The sequence below is a fragment of the Saccostrea echinata genome, unplaced genomic scaffold (assembly GCF_033153115.1).
Source record: "Saccostrea echinata isolate AGI-Se365-2 ecotype Australia unplaced genomic scaffold, CSIRO_AGI_Sech_v1 ptg000056l, whole genome shotgun sequence".
NCBI classification, from domain to species: Eukaryota; Metazoa; Mollusca; class Bivalvia; order Ostreida; family Ostreidae; genus Saccostrea; species Saccostrea echinata.
In genome coordinates this window covers 11936433-11955402 of record NW_026889805.1, presented here as the reverse complement: position 1 = coordinate 11955402, position 18970 = coordinate 11936433, and the positions used below count along the sequence as shown (strand labels likewise).

General features: G+C 33.6%; 3 protein-coding genes across 3 annotated transcripts; 1 reads left to right on the top strand and 2 right to left on the bottom strand.

Annotated features, from left to right (window-relative positions):
- Nucleotides 1-3630: 3630 nt before the first annotated feature.
- Nucleotides 3631-4791, bottom strand: LOC133173625 (beta-1,4-mannosyltransferase egh-like). Its single transcript, XM_061308603.1, has one exon. The coding sequence runs from the start codon at nt 4789-4791 to the stop codon at nt 3631-3633; it is 1161 nt and encodes a 386-aa protein (XP_061164587.1).
- A 2175-nt stretch (nt 4792-6966) lies between these two features.
- Nucleotides 6967-12345, bottom strand: LOC133172884 (uncharacterized). Its single transcript, XM_061307719.1, has 7 exons — nt 12189-12345; nt 11442-11582; nt 10570-10823; nt 10373-10430; nt 9684-9796; nt 8665-8814; nt 6967-7197 (listed from the first exon to the last, which is right to left on the bottom strand). Exons 1-7 carry the CDS (start codon nt 12321-12323, stop codon nt 6996-6998), a joined length of 1053 nt encoding a protein of 350 aa, XP_061163703.1. The 5' UTR covers nt 12324-12345; the 3' UTR covers nt 6967-6995.
- A 267-nt stretch (nt 12346-12612) lies between these two features.
- Nucleotides 12613-18895, top strand: LOC133172924 (N(4)-(Beta-N-acetylglucosaminyl)-L-asparaginase-like). Its single transcript, XM_061307774.1, has 8 exons — nt 12613-12747; nt 14093-14246; nt 14623-14735; nt 14991-15103; nt 15270-15460; nt 15611-15718; nt 18264-18397; nt 18538-18895. Exons 1-8 carry the CDS (start codon nt 12624-12626, stop codon nt 18630-18632), a joined length of 1032 nt encoding a protein of 343 aa, XP_061163758.1. The 5' UTR covers nt 12613-12623; the 3' UTR covers nt 18633-18895.
- The last annotated feature ends 75 nt before the right edge of the window (nt 18896-18970 follow it).

Below are 18970 nucleotides of genomic sequence, written 5' to 3'. Positions count from 1 at the left end.
AAAAGAACGTGATCAATCTTTCCAATCTCCCTCTGCATTCTGTATGGCACAAATACACTTCTGACAAAGGTTTCAAAACGAAATTAACAATATGAGCACGTCAATGTAATTAAAGCAGATTTTATATCCATGCCAGATGACTTAAGGACATACGCAACGTACCTTACCTACTGATAATTTTTCGAGATATTCTTAATTTAAGATTATAGTACCATCAGATGTTTGTAGACAAAAAATCAGCATGCATTACCAGGGGTTTTGAAAAGATATCAATTGATGAAAATTCTTGTATAATTCAAAGAAAAATATACAAAAATTATTAGACATATTTTCTAGATATTTTGTTTATCCAAAGTTGTTTTAGAAGAAGTGTGCAATAGCATATATAGACATTAAAATGTAACACACAGTTCTTTTAAGTATTGGAACTCTTCAACTCCAGGGGAAAGGACAATAAAGTTCAATCTACGTTGCGTATGTCCTTAACGTGTTCGAACACATTGTCCTAGTTAGCACAAAACATGCTACCTTACAAGTCACGTGACGGAATTTAGTATTCACAAAGTTTCCTGAGGTAAGAAATCACGTGGTGAATTATAATATTCAACATGTCACAATCCTTGGTTACAACACAGAGAGCGAATGTGAGAAGAAGCAGTTTTTTCTCTTTTTAACTATGAGCGCATGTTTGTCTATTAATCTCCTTTTGACACATTATTATTTATGCAAATATACAACTACTGTTAAACGTAGAACAATAGACAAACATGCACTGACTATGTATAAAGTCAGTAAAAAAGTGGTCGTCCTCATTATCGAACGGAGATTCAAGAAATTGTTATGACCCCTGCCTTTGAAAACAGATTCGAACTTCGTAAATACACACTTTTATTAAACATAATTACATGAAGTTGTAGATTGGGTGTTGACCATTCTTGCAATGAAAAGAAAAATGCTTGTTTTGAAAGTTTATTTTGTCGCACATTTCGCATGTCCTTAAGTGCAGTCATCCTTTGCACTTATCTTTGACAGGAAACATCGCTCTTGCTCTAAAGAAGTTTTTTTTTTCAGGAAAAAATACAAAAACGTCTTTCTTGCTGGCTTTAATTTAATTTTAGTTAAGATATTACTTTAAAAATGCTACAGATCAGGGGCCCGTTTTACAAAAGAACTTACGACTGAATCCAAAATGTTATTTTGATAATAACTCTCTTTTTTACATTGATTCGAAAATGGATTAAATCTTTTTTAAAATTAATTTAGATAGATATTTTTATGCCGGAAAATTTTAACAGAATCATTGATTTTGCAAGATTTTTATTATCAAATAACGTTTTTTGATCTTAGTCTTAAGACATTAGTTCTTTTGTAAAACGGGCTCCTGTTTTATTCTTATTCCAAAACGTCTATATGAAAAGAAGTTTCTTGCTGTGATCTTCAGTTCGACATTTAGATATATCAATGGCGCTAAATATCAATTAAGAATACTTATTTTAATTCATATGTTGATTCGATATACACATGTCTCCTTAGACTTGAAATAAAAGACACCACAACCTCTGACACAACTGCGTTATATCTGGATAATTTACTAGAGAAAGACAGTGATGGCAAACTAATAACAATGATAAACGTGATGACTTTAACTTTTCTGACGTCAACTTACCTTATTTATGTAGAATATACCATTATCATCTGCAGATGTCTAAAAGGCCATTATTTTCCTACTGAATTTACTACGAATTTCTCCGTTTACCCGATCATGACAAAGAGAATAAGGCGGGTGTGACCGGTCGACAGAGGATACTTACCCCTCCAGGGCACCTGAGTCCACCTCTGTTTTTAGAGGTCCGTGTTTGCTCTGCTCACAGTTAGTATTGTTTCAGTAGATTTTTGAGCATGATTGCTGTTCGATATCTTCAAATTTTATATCATATCTCTTTGCAGAGTTGTAATAATGTTAGCATGAGATTTAAGCATCAAAAACATTCTTTTGACTAATCTGCAAGCAATCGATCAATCTGTTTTCTTTCTTCACAGTTTCGAACTCTTCTAAATGTACTATTCCAGAATTTATGTGCATTAACTAGTTGAGATAAGCATGCATATACAGAGAAAAGCCTAGTTTTTAATTTATCGTGAAGAATGGTTGTATAAAGTGTAGAAAAGTCTTACATTTTGATGTTACTGACTTTTGAAAAAAGAGCCATAGCGCATTAGATAGGCATTTTCGTCTACTCTAGTAGTGATTTGTGAAATACATTTTTAAACCAAAATTTTGTCATACAATCTTAATTCAAACATGTATAAACTCAAATTACACATTAATGATATTTGAATATTAACCGTTCCCTTATATGATGAAATATTAAAAACCGCTTCTTCAATAAAAATATAAGTCGGAAAATTTCCTATCTTGTGATTGGTCATCAACAAAATTACTCTATTAAAAATCACTCTGATTCTACTCACAAGTACTCTGAAGTTGAAGATGCTGGAGTTCCTCATTGACAACATTTATCTCGTCTTCGGAGACCAGGTTTTTCCAACAAAATGTTGGAACTTTGATGGCACTAAATGTGCTCTATTATTAGCTGACCTGTTTTTATATTCCCATGAAGCAGAATTTATTCAAAAACTTTTACATGAGAAGAATAAAACACTTGCTGTGGCCTTCAACTCGACATTAATATAAATCGGCGATATGTATTATCAATAATTACTTCCATTCATGTCAATTACATATATCCCAGTGAACTTGAAATAAAAGACACCACAGAGTCTGCCACATTTGTTTCATATTTGGAAGTTTTACGGACTATAGATGAAAAGGGCCAACTAACGACTAAATTGTATGACAAACGAGATGACTTCAACTTTTCCATCGTCCACTTTCCTTATTTATGTAGTAATATCCCGCAAACACCTGCATAAGATGCTATTTACATGATACCCAAGAGCATGCTCCGAGTACGATCATTTTTTAAACCGAGGCAGGCAATTGATAGATAAATTGATCTTACAGGGATTCAAGATAAATTGATCTTACAGGGATTCAAAAACCTCTTTTAAAGTCGGCATTTCGTAAATTCTATGGTCGTTTTAATAACCTTGTTAGCAAATATAGCATATCGTTGGGTCGTATTTTGGCTGACTTGTTTCAAACCAATTGTTAGGCCTTTGTTTTTATACTGAATTCAGCTACGGAATGTTCCGTCTACCTGATCAACACATAAGGCTCACACCGGGTTTGACCGGTCAACAAGGGATGCTTTCTCCTCCTAAGCACCTGATCTCACCTCTGGAATTTCTAGAGGTCCGTGTTTTATGCCCTATTCACAGAATTATATTGTTTATATATTTTTTTTGAGATCGATCTCTGTTTATTATCTTCATTTTTTTTTCATTCATTGGTCGATGTCATAGCATCTGTTGAGCTACAATCATTTGTCAGGTTCAATCATTTCAAAACTATTATTTGTGTGCGTGTTGGGGGAGGGGGATGGGGGATTGTAGAAAGGCGAGAACTATTCTTTCTTTCTATTGCTTTTTTCTTTTTATAATCACTTGTGCATTGCATGTTGTAACACCTTAAAGTTTTCTTTCAGAATAATAATGTTCGCATGATATTTAAGCATCAAATGCATAGTTTCTTTTGGCTGACCTCCCATCTACATCGATAATTCTGTCTTCTTTCTTCACAGTTTGGAATTCAATTGTTCTAAATGTAAGAAATGCATAAACAACTGCACACGTTTCCGTTAGTACAAAGAATGGCAGGAGAAGAACAGGAGAGAGGCATACAACCACGAACTTTATAAGACCAATTCTCTGATAGTTGAATGATTTCAGGGCACCAATAATAAACAGAAACATCATCACTCCTCCCATGAACCCAAACAGAAAACTAAACACTCGTGGCATTGGGAGGGGATACAGTGGCACCAGCACGGTATTTGGGACAGTCAAAGGCATCGTTATCCATCCGAGTATTATAAAGAGTATTCCACACTTCTGTTTGAACGGGATATTCTTACTTATAAAAGTCATTGTTATGCCTTGTATCCACCGTTTTCTTTGCTTTATGTAATCTGTCAGAGAAAAGGGACTTTTCTCCCACATTTCACCTTCGATGAAGTCAAACGAATAGCCCAGTTTCCAAGCTGTCAGTCCAAAGAAACAATCTTCCGCAATACTTCCCTCTATTCCAAAATCGTAAGAAACCTTTCTCTCTGCTCCAACATTGGAAACAACGTAGCTCCCTTTCCAGCTGAAGACTGGTTTCTTGAAGAATTTCAGACAAAATCGCAAAATACCGTAGTCCGTACCAACTCTGGCAAGATCGAAGATGGTAGTGATCCAAAAAAATATTTCCTCGTTAGCATACGATATGATGCCCTGCCCAAAACTTGCTGTTCCTTTTGTAATAAAATTAAGAATTCCGGTCACTGACGCCCTGGTCAGAACAGTCTCTTCGTCAAGGTGGACGATCCAATCCTCGTCTTTCAGCATATTTATACAATCCTCCAAGCAATACTGAAGAGCTCGCGCTTTGTAAAGGGTCCTTTTGGATGTTCGATAATTGAAAGGAACAACAATTTCTCTGACAAAGAGATTCTTTGGAATATTAATGGCTTTATCTGTCACGACTTCAAAAATGAAGTTACTCAAGCCGAGACCACTGCATGTGTTTATGTTTCTCTCCACATTATTCTTTACCAATGTTGGACAGGTTCCTTTAGTGACAACCCTGAAGCAGACCAAAGGGCCATGTAGAAGTGTTCCCGTCATATCTGGTGGCCTCGGGTACATACTGTACAAAACAAATCCAAGAAAATTAAACACTGATAGTGGCAGACTTAAAAAAGTCAAATGTCGAATAAAATACAAGATGATTGTCACCCATTTCCCGTATTTGGCGAAGGGATCGTCAGTAATAGAATTGTTGTCTCTAAAAGCACCTGCTGCTTCACTAAAAATTAGAACAATTAAAATAAGCAGAGCGACTGTGAATATATGGTAAATCAACCCACGAAGTTCTCCCTTTCTTAGGCTTAACAGCATTCCTGAAAACGAAGGAAGCAAGGCAAATCATCAATTATACAAGGTTCACAGCCTACACAGTCTCCTTGTATGAGACGATTCTTCTGGTGAAGTGAAAATTAAAATTTCTGTTGCTTACATCGACCCGAAGACAAGAACAAATGATATTGTTCATGTTATAAAATCAAACTTTCTTGTATCGTTGACAAAGGGAACAAATCACTTTCGAATTGAAAACAGACATTGTCCATTACAATTTGTCCTGTATTGCTTTTAAATTGTTACCCAAAGTCCATGAAACTAGCACTGTACAATATTACTCTCGTCAGAAGACCTGGCCATAGATGCAGATATGCATTTATCGCATTTGACAACATTTGGTGCCAAGGTTATAATATGGCAATTCTCACCCAATAGAGTAACTGGCAAATGTAGCAAATTAGAATCCGAAAACTATTAATGATTTTCCAATCACAGTGTTGAGTTTACATGTTGTTTCTGCATTCAGTATGTTCCATCTAATAAAAAAAAGTAAAGCTAAGAGTTCAACACTTACAAAACTCTCCTTTAATCTTTTTTTTCTATATATATATATATATATATATATATATATATATATATATATATATATATATATATATATATATATATATATATATATATATATATATATATATATATATATATATATATATTTCAGTGTGTAAACTTTAACCCCAGTTATGGCCTATCCTAGCAATGAGAACCGTAATTTTTCAAACACACGTAAATTAAATCAATACTAAAAGAAAAATGATAGACTTAAAAATTAGTCCCTTATCATGTTAATATATTATCTCCCCCATGGACTCAACTTTTCAATTGAAAATATGATTTTTAAAGATTTTTTTTTTCAATACATAAGAACTCCGTTGTAATCCAGTCCTTGAATCAGGGACGATTTGACATTCATACCTACATTATATAGAGATGCTTTACTATTGATCTGACTAATTAAGATTCTGCTTCTACACTAAATTCCTTTTTTATGTATTTTTTCTATATAAGTACTCCATTGTGAAACTTTCAGGTCCGTAGAACGCATTGGGGGGGGGGGGGGCACTTTTATCTGAGTATAGTATTTTGCTATAGTAAATTTTCATTTAGATGCAAACTGCCCCCCCCCCCCTTTTGATGTTTTAAGGTCGAGCACTGGCAAATTGCAGGATTTGGACAGTAAATTACTTTTTATTATTTTTTTTTTTTGGAAGTTGCCCCCCCCCCACCCCCACTTTTGAAACCATTGCTATGGGCCTGACTTTAATCCTAGTTGTGGTCCATCCTAGTCCTGAGAGTCATTCAATCTAGACATATTCATGCACACAACTAATAGTAGCTGTACTTTTCCTAAAATATTATCCAATTCAGTATCATATTAAACTTTTTGTGGCCTCACTCATTGGGTGCATCAGCCAACATTAACAAGTCAATTCATTTTCAAATTAATATAAATGCTTTACATAACTTATAAATCAGTGCATATACATGTTATTTAATTCACACCTTAGTCAATTAACAAAAAGTATGAAAACAAATGCACACTAGCATCTGAAGCTATTTTAGAATATTCAGAATTTAACACATCTGAATATAATGGACAAGGTTGTGCCATCATAAATTGTATGATATTGCGTGCACATTCACCACTTCTGAACCAATTTATTTTTAGACAAGAACTTGAATTAGCACATTGCAGACAATGGGTAAGGTGCTAAATCTGTAACCTGCTATAATAAATACAGATGGAATTTCCTTTTGTGCTTCATTTTCTTTCCAAGGCATACTCAAGGAAAAAAATTAACTTCCCCTGAAGGTGAGAGTAACAAAATCAAATCTACTTCTCTGTTCTAAATACTTAATTTATTAGAAACATTAGTCATATAAAATTTTAATTATATTAAATCTCAAATTCATTATTCAGCAGTGTGACCTATTTTCTTAACTATGTCCCTATACACATTGAAATGTGAGGATTCTTTTTGAGTCTGAAGTGTCTCCTTCACCAGTATCTGACACTGTTTGTTAACATTTATCAAGTTAATTATGTGTTCACAAAGACTTTCCAATGTTCTACCCCTGTCACCACCTCTCCTTTGGGGATCAATGCTTCTGAATCTACAAATATAAGGAAAACACAATGTAATTTTTATTTGTTATTAAAGCTCTTTCATTATGCACAAATACATAGGCCTTTGCCACTACGATCATTTATCAATTACTGGGTACAGTAAAACTTGTTTAGTAGAAACACGGATATAGCAAATTTACAGATAAAGTGAAGTTTTTTAGAATCCCTGGCAAATTCTTAGCAATTCCTTGTAAAATTTTACAGATATAACAAACTCGGGTATAGTGAATTAAGCTTAAGGATAAAGTAACTGATTTTGTATCTCCTAGACATTAAAAATAGTGATATTTACATTTTTTATAAAGAATTTTTAAAGATCTCAATTAGTAAATTATTGAACTGACATTATTTTTGTAATTATTTTTATTTGAAATTTAATTCACTCAAAAACTTTTGAACACCAACATAACTTTTGTATTTAATACTTCCATTAAAACATTTGGTAGTAATACTCGAAAGAAAAAATATATACTGAGAAATCTCTATATATACTTTAAGGTATTCATTATAAGGATTTATTATACCTCTACTGATTTTTCACTATATATGAGTAAATCAATATATTTTGCCGATTCCCAGAAAATCACCGTAAAAGGACTGATTCCCTGCAAAAAGGTGTGACAGTCTGATGAACTGATACACTCATATTTGGAACACTAAGCAATTTCTTTTAATCATATGAAAAGTTCCAATGAGTTCCAAATAAATATTCATAACGCAGCTATGTTAATGCATCATATAAGGAGGCAGGGCCTAATTTATACGGGAAATGTCAACATGGTAAACTGATGTGCACTGAGAGCTAGACAGATCACATAACTTTGTAAACTCGGCTAACTGTAATGTTACCTTCAATTTTACAAAGTAGTTAAGACAATGAACTTAATTATTAAATGATAAAATGGAATTTCTTTAATGTTTTAATGACGGTTATAAATTCTGTTGTGTTGTAATGATTTTTTATTTACCGGGTATCCCTGTTACAAAGTTGGATACTTGAATTAAAATCAAACATTGTTACAGTTACTGTATTGATTTTAACTTTTTCCAAATTTCTTGTTTGTATCGGTATGATGAAACAGTTAAAGTATATCATTGAGGGAGTCAGCAAGATTTCAGTTCCCCTCGAGCAAGCCTATTTCCCTCGGCGCAAGCACCTCAGGAAATAGACTTGCTCTTGGGGAACTGGAATCTTGCCGACTCCCTCAATGATATACTTTAACTGTATAATAACAAACTATGAATATAGCAAAGTAAATTTGCAGGTCCCCAGGATTTCACTATAATTGAGTTTTACTGTGTAATCAAATGATACACACAGTTAACACTTTTATATAAAATAAATCACATATGCATATAAAATATGATTGGGAATTCTATTCAATTTACTTTTTCCAATATCAAGTTTCAAACTAAAATGATTACCAGGTATTACATGAAAAGCACATCTTTACCTCCATGAATAAGGATTTGAATCTCCCTCATCATAACTTGGTTCCATGTTTTTTGCCCATTGTAAAATGTGTTTTAAATAGGTATGGCAGAAGTCTGTGTGAAATTTGCATGCCTCTTGGATGACTTCTTTACAAGAATCCAGGAATGTGCTTTAAATAGAATAATTCAAATACATTGTATATTACTTCCGTTAGAATTAAAAGATCATGATAGAAAATTGAAGTCTTCAACAGCTTACTGTGGAATTACTAATTTTCATGGGGGTTTAATTTACATTGTTTTCAAGATATGAAGAGACCCATGAATTCATGTCCACCACAAGATGTAAAATTTCTATATATAACTACTCAAAAATTCTTTATCAGTAAGAACAAATCCCCATAAACCCATATTTTTTTCCTCCAACCATGCACCCACGTGCACCCCACAAAAATATGTGATGATATTGTGAACTAGAATGTGAAATGGAAGGGCATAGTGCTTATGAGAGTCATAGAGCTTCCTCTTTCTCTCTCTCTCTCTGACAAATGAATACAAGTAAGGAAACCCTGAGGGAAAATTGAAACATGACTATTGCTTTTTTTTTGGTTCAGAACAGGTAAAGGGTTTCTTGAATTGTGAATTTTGAAACAACAAAATCCCCTGACTACAGTGGCATATGCAAGTACCAAGTTGCAAGATTTGAACAGACTTCAACCTAAATATCATAGGAAAGCTTGCATATTAATATGAGTAAGTTCCACCCAAGACTCTAGGTCATGATTTGAACAAACTTGAATCATAAAGGGATAGTGTAAATTTACTTACAAACAAAAATGTACAAGTACAGTGGCAATTTTACATGGTCTGACAACCCTTTTTATATTGCTCATTTACTGTGTTCGGGAAAATGAACTTGATGTGTTAGTATTTTCTCTCTTGATAATTTTGGTGACAACTGGAATGCTGACAACCACCCAGTGACATATAGGAAGGCCAACACAAATTAAATACATGTGTATGATAATAAAGTACTTACTCATTACTTGGGACTGAGAGCCATCTGATGATGATACTGTGAAGATAATGAAGCTGACTATCTGTGTATGTAGTGTCACATGGTGATACAGTTAACATCTTCAGAATTACATCCTACAACAGTCAATCCCATTAGTGTTAGGGGCATCTTCATTTGTATAATACACAGGTACTTGTGGACAGGAACCCCCCCCCCCCCCCCATTTTTGTATGGAATTATTATTTTGGGATTTTCACGATTTTTTCCTATGGTAAACATGATGATGAAGAAGTGTAATAAATATAATTTGTGAAAAAAATGTCCAACAAACCTCTGGGTTGAAATGGGGGGGGGGGGGGGGGGGGGGGGGAAGGGTCCTGTCCACAAGTACCTGTGGTATAATACTGGTAGAATTCAAATAATTCTAATCTGCACAGTATGCTACCCCTCCCACAAAAAAAAATGTCATGTACATATCTGAGCTTTTTATACATGTGTTATAAAGGAATTTTGAAAAATACATAGATTTGACTCAGATATAATGGTGTTTACCAAATAATCATGTTGGGCCATGAAACAAAGAAAACTTATCTCTTTCTGGGATTTAATATGTTTAAATTTATATCAGATCTAAAAGAATGAAAACTTCTTTTCCCAGTATTAAAATAAAAAAAAATTCTTGGTAATATTTATCTTTCTGAATGACTTACAAATTTGCCTGCTTTTTTTGCTATTCTTGTCAGCAAATTACATACATAAGTTTCAAATCTGTAAAAATAAAACAAGTTTTTTTTACTAAAATAAGTACACATGTACAGACATGAGCACTAGTTTGAATTCTTAATATAAATATCTAAAATATTTTTGACTACACAAACTTCACATTTTTATGAAATGCTTGTTTTACCTTTGAGGTTTAGATGAACATTCTGTAAGACCCATTAGTGTAGAGAGGAGGGCTGTAGCTTCAGATGTTAGCTTTATTTGTCCTAATGATTCTTCATTTGTCTGTAAGGCCTGCAATAGCTTAGTCACATTATTCACTTCCCTGGCTGCTTTCTCACATCCATCTTGTGTCAAGTTATCTGCATTTGACTTTTCCTGTTGTTTGAGGATCATGGTAAATAATTTCTCTGGTAGATGTGTATTTTGCAACAATGTCTACAAAACCAGCAAATGCATTCATGAGTGAGAAAAATTTATATCAAATGACTTTGAATACCAATTAACTCTCCCTATTAAATAGCACAAAGGCCTTTGGGCTACAGTGCTCACCTAATCAACATTTATCTCCCCCTCCCTCCCCACCTCTCCCTCTCTGACAAATAAGTGTTTGTAATAAAAGCTTTCCTATGGCTCAAAAAATGTCACATCAATCTAGATGGGGGGGGGGATCAATCTTGGGGTTGGAATGGGTCTGAAGGCAATACTCCAACCCATCCCTAGAAAATTTTTTTTTTTTTAATGAAAATTTGCCATTCTACATGTAGCATTATCTAAGGACAAAAATTATTCAATTTTAAAGCTAATTTTTTTTTCAACTTTTCCATATAATTTATAGAGCACAAATCTGCTCCATAACAATTAATATTCACATATTTCATTGATATTATCACTCTTCACATTATATCAAAACATTGAGTTGGAGCAGACCTGCACTTGGTGACTTTTACTCAAAATATTGACATAATATAATAAATAGAAATTTTTATTCCATGAAATTATGACCCCGTGGCAAAGAGTACATTTACAGTTAATGTAAATTTTGACATCTAGTACCTTTTCCATTATTAGCCTGGCCTTTCCTAGGTCTTCTACACAGAGCTGTAAGCAGGAAGGTGGGTGTAGGTGAAGTGTCATTGCAGCCATTTGTTTCTCTATTTGACACCTGTATGGTTTATCTGCTACCTGATTATACACCTGTGAAGTAAAATTAACACAGAGTCACTTCTTAAAATCAGGATTCGCCTCATTTATTTAGTCAGGAATAATGCAGACAAAGATATTTTTTATATATACTTTTATTACATATTTCACTATGAAAACTTAGATTCATTAAAAAGATCTCACAAGTCAAGGGTCCCGAGTCCATTCATGGTAATGGGACCCTTAAAAACTTCATTCAATTTTTAAAGGGCTGGCTGCAGCAAGGTCTTTCAGGGAAATTACCGATTCCGATTGTTTTTCTTATTACTTCACCAATCAACAGCTGATCAATGATAGTGATAATTTGATAAAACCATATGTTTACATCCGATAGTTTAAAAATTGAATGAAGTTTTTAAGGGTCCCATTACCATGAATGGACTCGGGACCCTTGACTTGTGAGATCTTTTTAATGAATCTAAGTTTTCATAGTAATGGGACCCTTAAAAACTTCATTCAATTTTTAAAGGGCTGGCTGCAGCAAGGTCTTTCAGGGAAATTACCGATTCCGATTGTTTTTCTTATTACTTCACCAATCAACAGCTGATCAATGATAGTGATAATTTGATAAAACCATATGTTTACATCCGATAGTTTTACCTTAATACAGTAATCAGCCCAATTTAGAGCGTTCTGTAAAGAAGTGGGGTTCCATCTGGCAACAATGTCACTTTCTGCCTGGCTTAAAATGTTGGCAAAAGTGTAAATGTTTTTCATTAGCACTTCTGCTGTCATTCTCGTAGTCGTTTATATTCACCGCCTGGCTAAGAGTGGATTTGGCAAATAATCATTCACGGATAGTTTATATCCGTATTGTCAAACGGATAAGATAGTTAGCAAATTTAAATGATTATAAATTAATAATTTTTTCTCTACTTGTCTAAAATTTTAAGAACTATAAAAAGCATAATAGATTCTAGTGAAAATGCTAGCCACAAGACAGATGAAATTTATAAACGAGAGTTCCTGTTTTTACAGAAATAGATATTTTCGTCTGTCGCATTCATGTGATCGATGCAAATCACATGATTAAAAATGGCAGCGCCCATAAGAAGTTTACTGTTCTACTTCGTTTTGTCGATATTTTGCCGCTTCAAGGCAATTTCAACATTGCCAATTGTTGTCAACACATGGCCTTTTACAAATGCAACAGAAACGGGTAATGCTTTTGAAAAAAAGAAAAGAAAAATTCAACAGGCATTCTTTCGCATATCCTCTTTAGAGAAGTGGACAGGCTTTCTCCTACATCCACAGATGTAGGCGAAAGCCTGTCCACTTCTCTAAAGAAAATATCTTTCGCATTCATTTGTAAATGTAAATAATATACAGATGTACATACATTCATCATGTTCCTATCAATCATGCAACTCTTTCTCTCTTGTATGTATGTATATTGTATTACATTTATAAGAAAATATACAGGTGTTTACAATGTACTTTCTTTTTGCCCCATGAGGGCCCTTAATTGGTAAATAAACAAACTGAATTGAATTGAAATATTGTGCTTGTCGAATTTTACCAGTACTTATTATTATTTATTTTTTTTAGAGTTTTCAAAACTAATAAGAAAATATTGAATAATATACATACATAATGCACTGCCTATTCTATCTTTTAAATCGTATTTCTCCACATAATTTTTTTTTCCTGATAGACATTGAACTTATATAATATGCACCTCACCTCTAGGAATGTTATCATTCATGGATGTTTAAACTCTGTGATCTTTCTTCATCATTTTTCTCTTTCTACTTTTTTAACATATTTAAGATAATATTGAAATTATATAAGTTTCACTGTTGGTTTATTATTTGGTTATTCTCATAATTCATAAACAAATATCTATCAAGCACTAATAAAATAGATATAATTTAACAAGTAGTACAAACTTGTTTGGGTGAATAAAAGATTCGTCAAAGATTAAACTGCTGCTCATCCCTAAACATGCTAAAGTTACCTATTAACGCCTCTGTTCATTTAAGTGGACAGCAATTTGGTTTTCCTAATTGCAAGTGAATCATAGTAGAAATTTAATTCTGTTAGTCATAGTTGCAATGTGAGGATCTGGGCAATACTGTAGAATCATAAAAATTTGTGGGGGCCAATTTTCTGTGAATTGCTTAAATTTCACAGGTTTGTGGTTACGTAATTTCATGTATTCTCTTATACCTACAAAAAGAAATTTAATACGACTTTGTAACCATAGTTTATTAATTGGTTGAGGATGTTAATTCGAGGATGAGATGTACCCACAAATTCGATGAAAATTGGGCCATCACAAAAAATTAATGATTCAACAGTATTTCATTTAATGTATGCATTATTTGATATAATCATGATTACCTATATTATTGTTTTAAATGTACATGCCCCCTGAGGGCCCTCGAATGGTGAATAAACATATATAATCTATAAATACACAGAACCATTTATAGATATTGTTGTAAAGTTGCTTTTAAAAATATCTTTAAAACATTACTTTTGAAATGTTGATCTTCTACAAGGTTACAATGTATTTCTAACTGGAGGAAGTGCTGTAGATGCTGTTGAGAGAGGTTGTTCTAAATGTGAAGTTCAGAGATGTGACGGATCAGTAGGGGAAGGAAGTGATCCAGATGAGGAAGGGGAGGTCACTCTAGATGCAATGATAATGGATGGGTAATGGAGAACAGCATTAATTTTACATATCCTTGAATGTATTTATGAAATTTGCAGAAACAGAGAATTTATGTTTGTATTACTGTTTATTTTTATGCATTATACCCCATCCAACCCCAGTATGTAAGAGAAACTTCATGCAATTGTATTTACAAAGCAAAGATGAACTTCATTATTGATGCCTTATGCCAAGTCATTTGTCCTCTCTTGAAATTAAATATTAATTTTGCCATTTTACACCATTAGAATAGGATTAAGGGCCATTTACAGTCCATCTTGTTGCAGTTTTCATGAAATGTGTTTCTTTAAATAAAAGTAAAGCAAAAGTCATATTGAATTTTCCTGATGTAGTAGAATCGAGATAAAATAATTCCAGGGAAAGCATGGATGTAGGCTCTGTTGGCTGTTTGAGGAATATCAGTTCTGCCATTAGTGTAGCACGCATGGTGATGGAAAGAACAGATCATACTCTTCTAGCAGGGGAGTTGGGTAAAGTTTTGTTTTTATGTTTGTTGTCCTTTTCTATAAATTATCCCAAAATTATAGACTGTGCAAGATCAAGTAAAGTGCTTGGGAAGGGGGGGGGGGGGGGGGCATAGATGTGCATGTATTTGTTTGAATTGTTTCTGAACATGTATTAATCAACTTGTTTTAAAATCAATTGCTTTGTATTTCACTACATTTGCTTTAATTATAATGTCTTTGTTCCTAAAAAAAAAAAAATTGCCATGTATTTTTGTGCAGCTACCAAATTTGCTGTAGAAATGGGCTTCACAGAAAGTGACCTTAGTTCTAACAAGTCTGATACCATGTACAAACAGTGGAAAACAAACAACTGCCAGCCTAATTACAGAGTTGTAAGTCATACATATATATTATACTGTACAGCATTCCTTTCTAGAAATACCATATGCAAAATTGAATAAGGAAATCTGTAAAAATATTTAAAGGACAGTGGGATACTCCTAGCAAACTAATTACAATACAGAGAATGTCAAATTCATGTCTGTTCTTTATTTGCAGAATGTTAATCCAGATCCCAAGAGGAGTTGTGGCCCTTATCATCCAAATACCAATATATACAGAAAAGAGACTAGAGAAGACAAAGGAATTGGATATTTAAATCATGACACAATTGGAATGGTAGCTGTTGATAAAAATGGACATGTGGTCTCTGGAACCACCACCAATGGTCTTAACCACAAAATTCCTGGGTAAATTAGAAGCATCAGCTTTATACACATAGTTTTTTTTTTTTTTTAAATATCATGGTTAGAATTTAAACTTTACAGTGTGTATGAATGTTTTTTAGCCTTTGTAACAAGATTCATTTTTAAAGAAAATCCAACCTTTTTTGTTAACAGACGAGTAGGAGATTCTCCAATAGTAGGAGCGGGGTCCTATGCTCAGAACGGAATGGGTGGTGCTGCAGCCACAGGTGACGGCGACATTATGATGAGGTTTCTACCCTCGTGAGTCATTATTTCCAAATAATTATGTTTTAAAATATGCATATTTTGTCATTTAAAATGCTCCTGGAGCCTATCAATTAACTTCACATGTATAGTTTCATGTTGAATGTCACCTACATATTCCTTATATAATCTTACAGTGGTAAATCAATATTTTTGGTTCAGCTGTCATTATTAAACAGGAGAACATACAATAAATAGTTTTTATAAAAATTAATATTCAAAGAAGAATGGAATCTGATTTTTAAGAAACGTGCTCCAATACAATTGTTTATGAATATTAAATGGAAATATACTATTTTATTTCCTATGTAGCTTGTAACACGAGCTTTAATTGGTTACAAAATCGGGTGTAAATTTCTGTACACCCAACTTGAGCCAGGGGTTTAAAAACGTGACGTCACAATGCATAGTTTCTCTATGATAAAAAGCAATTAACATGACATCATGATGCATTGTAGGATGTAGTAAATCTTATCCATAGCTTGAAACACAGTTGATTGGACTTGTTTACAAAGAATTTATTTGGGTACATAGAAAATAAATTCGTTATCCAGGTCCAATCAAGGGTGTACGGGGATTTACCCCAGGTTGTATTTTGTACATTCTTCGGCCTTCGGCCTCAGGGTGTATGGAATACAACCCGGGGTAAATCCCCGTACACCCTTGATGAACCTGGATGAGTAATAATATGACACATTTATCTTTAGGCACACAGCTGCACAGATGATCTGACATCTCTGTCTTTAGGTACACAGTTGTACAGTTGATGTGACCCCTCAATGTGACATCTCTACCTTTAAGTTCACAGTTGTACAGTTAATGTGACATCTCTTTCTTTAAGTTCACTTTTGTACAGTTAATGTGACATCTCTATCTTTTAGGTACACAGTTGTACAGTTAATGGACACCTTTATCTTTCAGGTACACATCTTTAGAGTTAATGTGACCCCTCTATCTTTTAGGTACACAAATGTAAAGTTAATATGACACCTCTATCTTTTAGGTACACAGATGTAAAGTTAAAGTGACACCTTTATCTTTTAGGTACACAGATGTAAAGTTAATGTGACACCTTTATCTTTTAGGTACACAGATGTAAAGTTAATGTGACACCTTTATCTTTTAGGTACACAGCTGTAAAGTAAATGTGACACCTTTATCTTTTAGGTACACAGCTGTACAGTTAATGTGACATCTCTATCTTTTAGGTACACAGATGTACAGTTAATGTGACACCTTTATCTTTTAGGTACACAGATGTACAGTTAATGTGACATCTCTTTCTTTTAGGTACACAGTTGTACAGTTAATGTGACACCTTTATCTTTTAGGTACACAGCTGGACAGTTAATGTGACATCTCTATCTTTTAGGTACACAGTTGTACAGTTAATGTGACATCTCTATCTTTTAGGTACTAAGCTGTACAGTGGATGCGACATCTCTTTCTTTATGTTCACAGCTGTACAGTTAATGTGACATCTCTATCTTCTAGGTACACAGCAGTTAATGTGACACCTTTATCTTTTAGGTACATAGCTGTACAGATAATGTGACCCCTCTATCTTTTAGGAAACAGCTGTACAGTTAATGTGACATCTCTTTCTTTTAGGTACACAATTGTAGTTAATGTGACACCTTTATCTTTTAGGTACACAGATGTAACGTTAATGTGACACCTTTATCTTTTAGGTACACAGCTGTACAGTTAATGTGACATCTCTAGCTTTTAGGTACACGGCTGTAGAGTTAATGTGACCCCTCTATCTTTTAGGTACACAGTTGTACAGTGAATGTGACACCTCTATCTTTTAGGTACACAGTTGTACAGTTAATGTGACATCTCTATCTTTTAGGTACCAGCTGTACAGTTAATGTGGCATCTCTTTCTTTTAGGTACACAGTTGTAGTTAATGTGACACCTCTATCTTTTAGGTACACAGCTGTACAGTTAATGTGACACCTCTTTTCTTTAAGTTCACAGCTGTACAGTTAATGTGACACCTCTATTTCTTAGGTACACAGCTGTACAGTTAATGTGACATCTCTATCTTTTAGGTACACAGCTGTACAGTTAATGTGACATCTCTTTCTTTAAGGTACCAGCTGTACAGTTAATGTGACATCTCTATATTTTAGGTACACAGTTGTACAGTTAATGTGACATCTCTATCTTTTAGGTACACAGTTGTACAGTTAATTTGACATCTCTATCTTTTAGGTACCAGCTGTACAGTTAATGTGACACCTCTTTCTTTTAGGTACACAGTTGTAGTTAATGTGACACCTCTATCTTTTAGGTACACAATTGTACAGTTAATGTGACACCTCTATCTTTTAGGTACACAGCTGTACAGTTAATGTGACATCTCTTTTCTTTAAGTTCACAGCTGTACAGTTAATGTGACACCTCTATCTTTTAGGAAACAGTTGTACAGTTAATGTGACACCTCTATCTTTTAGGTACACAGCTGTACAGTTAATGTGACATCTCTTTATTTAAGTCATTACTGTACAGTTAATGTGACATCTCTATCTTTTAGGTACACAGCTGTACAGTTGATGGGGAGTGGCATGAGCCCCTCAAATGCAGCTTTGTCCTCCATCAAGCCAATCATCAAGTACTTTCCTGATTTCGATGGTGCTGTTATTGCAGTAAACCATAAAGGAGAACATGGTAACTATTATACACTTTGATCTTCACCTGCACAATTACCTACAAATTTTTAATTTGGCTTATCATACCATCTATTCAGTATATTGATGTAATTTAAAATAGAGGGGAATCAGTTTATTCACTATTTTTTCATACTGTAGGTGCAGCATGTCATGGTGCTGGTATTGGTACATTCCACTATTCTGTGATGGACAATCCCAGTAAAGTTAATTTATTTTCAGTGAAATGTGTATAACCTAAACAGACTTGATGCCAATGGTCTTTCATATTTTTCTGTGATTTCTAGCATTTTGAAATTTTTATGTACATGATTATTGTGTAAAGATATTAAAATCTGCATTTACATTGTTCAAAAAAGTGCATTTAGCTTCATGGACAAGATATGAAAACATGTATATAATAAGGACTTGATTAAAAAAAAAGAAGACATAATGCACCAGTATCCAATTTCAAATCCAATAATCTGTGGATTTCTTTACTCTCCAAATTGCATATCATATACTTTAATATTACCAAATAAACATATACAATTTATGTGTACATGTTCATGTTATTTTTATAAAATAAAATAAA